The sequence below is a fragment of the Vipera ursinii genome (genome assembly GCF_947247035.1).
Source record: "Vipera ursinii genome assembly, chromosome: 1".
Lineage (NCBI taxonomy): Eukaryota > Metazoa > Chordata > Lepidosauria > Squamata > Viperidae > Vipera > Vipera ursinii.
Window position 1 is genome coordinate 200,739,241 of NC_139512.1, and position 6,000 is coordinate 200,745,240.

General features: G+C 49.2%; 1 protein-coding gene across 1 annotated transcript in view; it reads right to left on the reverse strand.

Moving 5' to 3' along the window:
* ISM1 (isthmin 1) overlaps positions 1–1,982 on the reverse strand; it is a 40,731-nt gene extending 38,749 nt beyond the window's left edge. The window contains exon 1 of the mRNA XM_083369797.1: positions 1,804–1,982. Coding sequence (XP_083225923.1) covers positions 1,804–1,926 — 123 coding nt within the window. The 5' untranslated portion in view covers positions 1,927–1,982. The remainder of the gene's footprint in view (positions 1–1,803) is intronic.
* Positions 1,983–6,000: the final 4,018 nt, after the last annotated feature.

The window sequence follows — 6,000 nt, forward strand, 5'->3', positions numbered from 1 at the left end:
GGGGAGTTTAGGCACAGAATAAATATATATTATGTATAAAATGTATTGGCCACCTATCTTACCTCAGGATAACTCTGGGTGGCTTACAATCATAAAAAAACAAATGATTGACTGGAACCACAATTCCCAGAATTCCAAACAGAAGGGGTCAAAACAGGTCTCCTTGGAATTCTGTGACCTTTAACCCCAACAACTTAGAAGCTTTGAGAACACTAATGTAAACAAGGAAGCAAGTAAACAGACAAGTATAATATGGCATGATAGGACATCTAAATTTATAATCTCTTATTTGTCCAAACAACCCCCAATCACAACTTCAAACCAGGGTATATTCTTGATCCATAAATAGTAGCACAGCTAACCATAATAAATCATGACCTCACATTTGTGCATCATGCAAAGTTACGCCTGCCTGGTTTCCTCATTCTGATGGTACAAAGAATGGTGGAAATAATCACCATGCTCATTCGTGTCCTAATATAAATACTCTTTTTGGCTTATTGTTAAATGTGAATTTGGCCATTATTTCATTAGGTCATTTGGTCTATACTGGATTAGTAATGCCATTTACTCATAAAGTACGTAATCTGTTTACATTGCAATGAGTAAAAAGCATTAATCAAAAAGTGCTTTAAAAAATATACTGGGTCCTTTTCATTCATCCATTGACGGGTTATGGGGCAGCAGGGCAGGGAAAGAATTTACTTCAAAGAAGACTAGGAAAGTTGTGAACACAGCCTTCAGCGAGTGAAAGAAATCTCAGGCAAATAGGTTTTAAAATCAGGGAAACCTGAAGGTGACTCTAGATGGGCCAACAGCATGTGAGAAGTGCCAATTCTCCACCCCAAGAAAGGTCCACATCCAGACTCGGAAATAAGCATGTGGAGGTCAGATACAGGGCCAAGAAACAAAATGCTCTTTGAGCATTCAATGCAAGGGTGAACAAACTGAAACATACCTGGCAAACTAATGTAAGAAAAGAGAAATACACAGGACAGAAAATCGGTAAGGTTTCCGTACACAGCGCTGGGTGTAAGGTACAATCCTCAAGAATCGCAGTTTAATGGCACAAAAAGAAGACAGGCAAGATTCTAGAGGACTTCAACCTCAATTCTTTCCAACCTGCACAAACATTGGGGGGGCGGGGGGGGGCGGGAAGAGGAAACCTTGCCTTCAATTCTTGGCAAATTCCAATTCAACAGAGCCCTTAATGGGGGAAAACTCCAGAGTGAGTTTCATTTCATTTCATTTCATTATTTCACTTCATTTATTATATTTGTATACCGCCCTTTTTTCCCGAAGGACTCAGGGCGGTGAACAGGGCACATAAAAAAATACAGAATACAAAAATGAAAAAAGAATTAAATAAGAGCCCGAGCTAAAAACAGTAGAGTAATTAAAAAAAAATCCCCAATAAAAACCCCAGCACATCCCCCATCAGGCCAGGCCGGCTTTGGTGTCTAGCTTCCAGATTTCCCAAACGCAGCCCTCCACGGATGGGGAATTTCTGGGGGGCTCAAGCTGAGAAGTATCCTCAAGCGAAGCCTGCCGCTTCAGGCGAGCCCGGCTGGAGGAATTGTACGAAGTGGGTCAAAGGCGGCTTCCCTCCAAGGCGCGCTTTACCAACGCTTTCGCCAGCTGGACGCCCTGAGGTGATTTTGGTTTGTTGTTTTTTGCCGGTGGCGGGATGGCTCCAAGGGAAATGAAGGACCGGGAGGAGCTGGGTTGGTGTGGGGGGGGGGGGGAGGAAAGAGCTGAAGAGCCCCTTGGCTTTCCCAGCACAGCCTCGCTCCGCGCTCTCACCTGCTGACGCTGGCTGCGGTTGCCCGGCGGCGCTTCGGGATCGCTGCTTCGCAGCACCGTGATGTGCAAGGTAAGCAGGAGGAGCCCCAGCAGCAGCAGCAGCTCGGCCGCTAGACGCACCATCCTCCTGCAGAGGACGGCTTTAGGGCTCCGCGGCGCCGGCGGCAATTGAGCAGCAGGAGGAAGAGGAGGAGGAAGAACAGCAAGAGCAGCGACCGCCGCCGCCGGCCCGGCCGCTAAGGAGTCGAGAGCAGGAGTTCCCGCGCCAGGAGAGCCGCTCTCGGGATCGACTGGGCCAGCAGGAAAGGAAGCGTTGTCGCAGGCAGCGCCGCCGCCGCGCCACCGCCGCCACCACGGCGGAGCCACTTCGGGATGAGAGGAGGTCTCCGAGCCGGCGGAGAAAGAGGACTGAGGACGCTCGTCCGACGGCGGCGGCGGCGGGTCGGGCTGCAGGGGTCGCTGCTGCTGCGCTTGCAGCCCGCCGCTCGCATGGGGTCTTGCCCGCCTGCAAAAGCGGCCGCACGCCGGGGAAGCGGGGAGGGGGGCGGCTGCTGCGGACTTCTCTCTGTCTCTCTTTCTCCCCCGCCTCCGAGCGCGCCAAGAGACGTGGCCGGACAGCCCTCGGGTTGTGTGTGTGTGTGTGTGTGTGTGTGTGTGTGTGTGTGTGAGGGGGGGAGTAGCAGAGGCCCGCTGGGCCGACACTTAGGGACAAATCGGGGTGCTGGGGGGTTGTAGATGCCCGGCCTGTCTGCAGAGGCACGGTGAAAGGGGCAGGCGGCGTCCGCCCCTGCTGGCGGCGAGCGGGAGAGCCTCGCTTGGAGGAGTCGGTTCCCCTTCCGCCAAGTCCGCGCCAGAAAGGCTTATTTCTGCTCTTCCCCGCCTCGCCTCCGGGATGAATTCGCCCCACTGTCTCTCAGGAGAGCCAGACCCGCCACCGGGGTCCTTCAGAGAGGCGTCCGCCCGCCCCCAGCAGCCTTCGGAAGGCGCTGCGCTGCTCTGCTCTGCTCTTGCTCGCCCTTTCCCAGGTTGCGCTTTCAGTGGCGGGCCGCTTTTCTCCTCAGCTTTTCTCCTCAGCCCGTTAGCCCTGAGAGCGGCTGGCTGTCAGAGCAGGCTGGGCTCGTGTCGACTTAGGAGCCCCGCGCAAAGTTTTTTTCCCGCCTTGCCTCCGCTCCGCTCGAGGGCGAGTCCCGAGCCTCCTTTTAATGCTCCCGGACCTACTTTCACCCCCCTCGGGTCTCCCGGTCTTCCCTTCCCTGCTGCTCCTAAGGCCGCGGCCGGCCCGAAGCTATTTCCCCAGGGAGATGCCGCGGCTCCTCTCAGCCTCTTAGTCCCCGCGGATGAGCCGCCGCCGAGACGGAAATCCAGTCCTGAAGGGAAAGATCGCGAAATCTTCGGGTGGGAGCCTGGGAGAAAGTCGAACCCCAGCCTGTTCCCTGACCGGCTGGTGCTGGGATGGCGAACTGAGGGAGCAGCGCTGGTGCCCGCACCGAAAGGCGGGCTCCCCCTTTACCCTTCTCCGTCCAGCCTGGCTTTCTCGTTGCGTGTGTCTCATGCTTTTATATGAGGCTCTTTCCCTTCTCTGCTGAGCTGTTGTTCCCCCCCTCACACACTCTCCCTCCCCTCCCTTTTAAACTTTTCTTTCTTCTGATCTCGTCACAGCAAGTTTTCTCCCCTCCCTTCCGCGTTTTTATTCCATGTGGCTAACTTCTTATTTGCCCCTCACTGCCAATCTGGAGAGTTACAAGCGAGAGGACATCATCGGCGGGAACTGTGCTCCTCCGAGTTCCCTTGAATTCTTTTAATATTTATTTATTTTATTTTTTTTAAATTCCATTTATATCCCGCCCTTCTCCGAAGACTCAGGGCGGCTTACAAGCTTAGCGGTAGCCTTCATTCTATGTATATGCCTGCTTATTAGGGCTTTCAGACACACACACCCAAGCGGCATTATTACAAAGTCAGCTTAATTGCCCCCAACAATCTGGGTCCTCATTTTACCTACCTCGGAAGGATGGAAGGCTGAGTCAACCTTGAGCCTGGTGGGATGCGAACCTGCACTAATTGCAGGCAGCTGGTGTTACTTAAGGAGGCATCAGCCCACTGCTCCACCAAGGCTCCTTGTGGCCCCAGGGTAGGCCTTCCTGAATGGAGCCAACCCTTGCCATTAGACACTCAACAGATATTTTTTTTCCTCCTTAAGGGAAGGAAATTCTTCCCCCCTCCAAAGGAAAAGACATTTCCTTCCGCAGGTTAATTCTTTAGTTGAGTTTTCCATCCATTTTTGCTCAGCACTGTTGAAGGCAGACTCTTATTTTCTAAATAAATCCCATATTGTTTCCATCCAGTATATGGATGAGCAGAAAGTCCATTACAGATTTGTTTCAAATACAAATCAGAGACACACCATGTATGTAGGTTCCGTGAAAGAATCAGAGGTCCGTAATCTGTCTGTAGATTTCTGATTACCACATGAATGGCTGTGGTGAAAACAAGGGTGAACTAGGTAGGCTTTTCATCTGTCTAGCTCTTTTATGTTTTCTGTTCATTCCACAGTACAAGATTTTGGGGAATGGGCAGGTTACAAGTTTTCTTTACCAAGTAAAATTAGTACTTGGATTGATTCTCTAGAGCTTCTCCCAGACTTTTAACTGAAGACCCTCAGTCAGGGGTGGGCAACTATGGCTCCCTTTATGACCTGTGGACTTCAACTCCCAGAAATCTCTAGCCAGCCATGCTGGCTCAAGAATTCTGGGCGTTGAAATCCACAGATTGTAAAAGGGCCATAGTTGCTGAACAACATTTATGGGGCCTGAAGTATGCATGCTGAGTACTGAGCCCTCCTAATATGCATGTTTCCAAACAGCAATCCTAGGTGCAATAGGCAGGGATGAATTGTGCTGATTGCCTGTTGCTTTCATTTATGTAAAAAGGAAGAATTGAGTCCAATAATTTTTACAATATTGCCTGGTTTAATCTTCCTGCAGAGCATCCCATACATTTTTCCCTGCTGTACAGCTGAGAAATGGGGGCAGCCCACCTATCTGAAAACAAATACCATTTAAATCAGCAGATTTTAATTCTGAGCAAATATGAACAAGATTCCTAGCCCAGCAGTAAAACACAATGTGCCATGCTACTTAAAATCTATAAACCGTGCTGATTACAGCATATATGAATGCTTTTGACAGCTTTGATATGGGTGATTTTAAAAAAAATCCATTTCATGGCTAATATCTAATGCAACACCACAGATGTATATTTGTGAACTAGCAATAGTGAACATTGTTGACAGTGAACTACAGTCAAGCAGAACTGGGTACTTTTTATAACTGAATCAGATGAAATCTTTCCATTCTCCCAGGAATGTTACAAGATATTCCTGCTGCTTTTGTTTCTGGAAAAGCCACTTTTAAGGGCGGCAAGCAATAGGTTAAAATGTCAGGGAGAACTGAAAAAAAATAGCATTGCAATTAAAAGTCATTTCCCATTAAGGGAGCAATGACCCAGACTTAAGAGGTGAAGTCCAATATATGCAAGTGCTCATAGTCCACATACACTCCAGAGGATTCCCAATTTGTCAGCAATGTTTCTTCTGCTAGTAGAAAGATCCCTATTGGATATACGTCTTACGGAGAGGCAATCTGCTCATTCCAGAAATGACGGACAAGAATTTCAGTAATGCACAATTCCTTAAAGAAAATCTGTTGGCGATTCTGGCTGAGGCTCATGGGAGTTGTAATCCAAACCATATGTAAAGTACTGGCTGCTCCGTGTGCCTTACAGATAAGAACGATTATGTAATAGGTTGAGCTGTGATAATCCTTGACATAAAGCACCAACCAGTTTTGCAAAGGAGCCCAATAACTTTGCAACCTCCTTTGAATTCAGCTGATCTCCTGGTGGTGACGTTTTCTTGGCCAAGGGTTTGGACCTGCCCTAGGAAGACAGAGGGTCGAGACCCGCCTTACCCTCAGAGTTCCCAGGATGACTGTGGACCGGTCACTCCCTCTCTTAGCCCAACGTACCTTACACGGTTGCTGAAAATAGTGGAATGTGGGAATGTTGGGATATACAGTACATCTATCACAACAAACTGAAGATAGCATGGAAAATTTTCCATTGCCCTCTTGGAATTTTGCTTGATTACCCAGTCAAAGCTGTAGCTCTAGATGTCCCTCATCATTTCCCACTAGTACC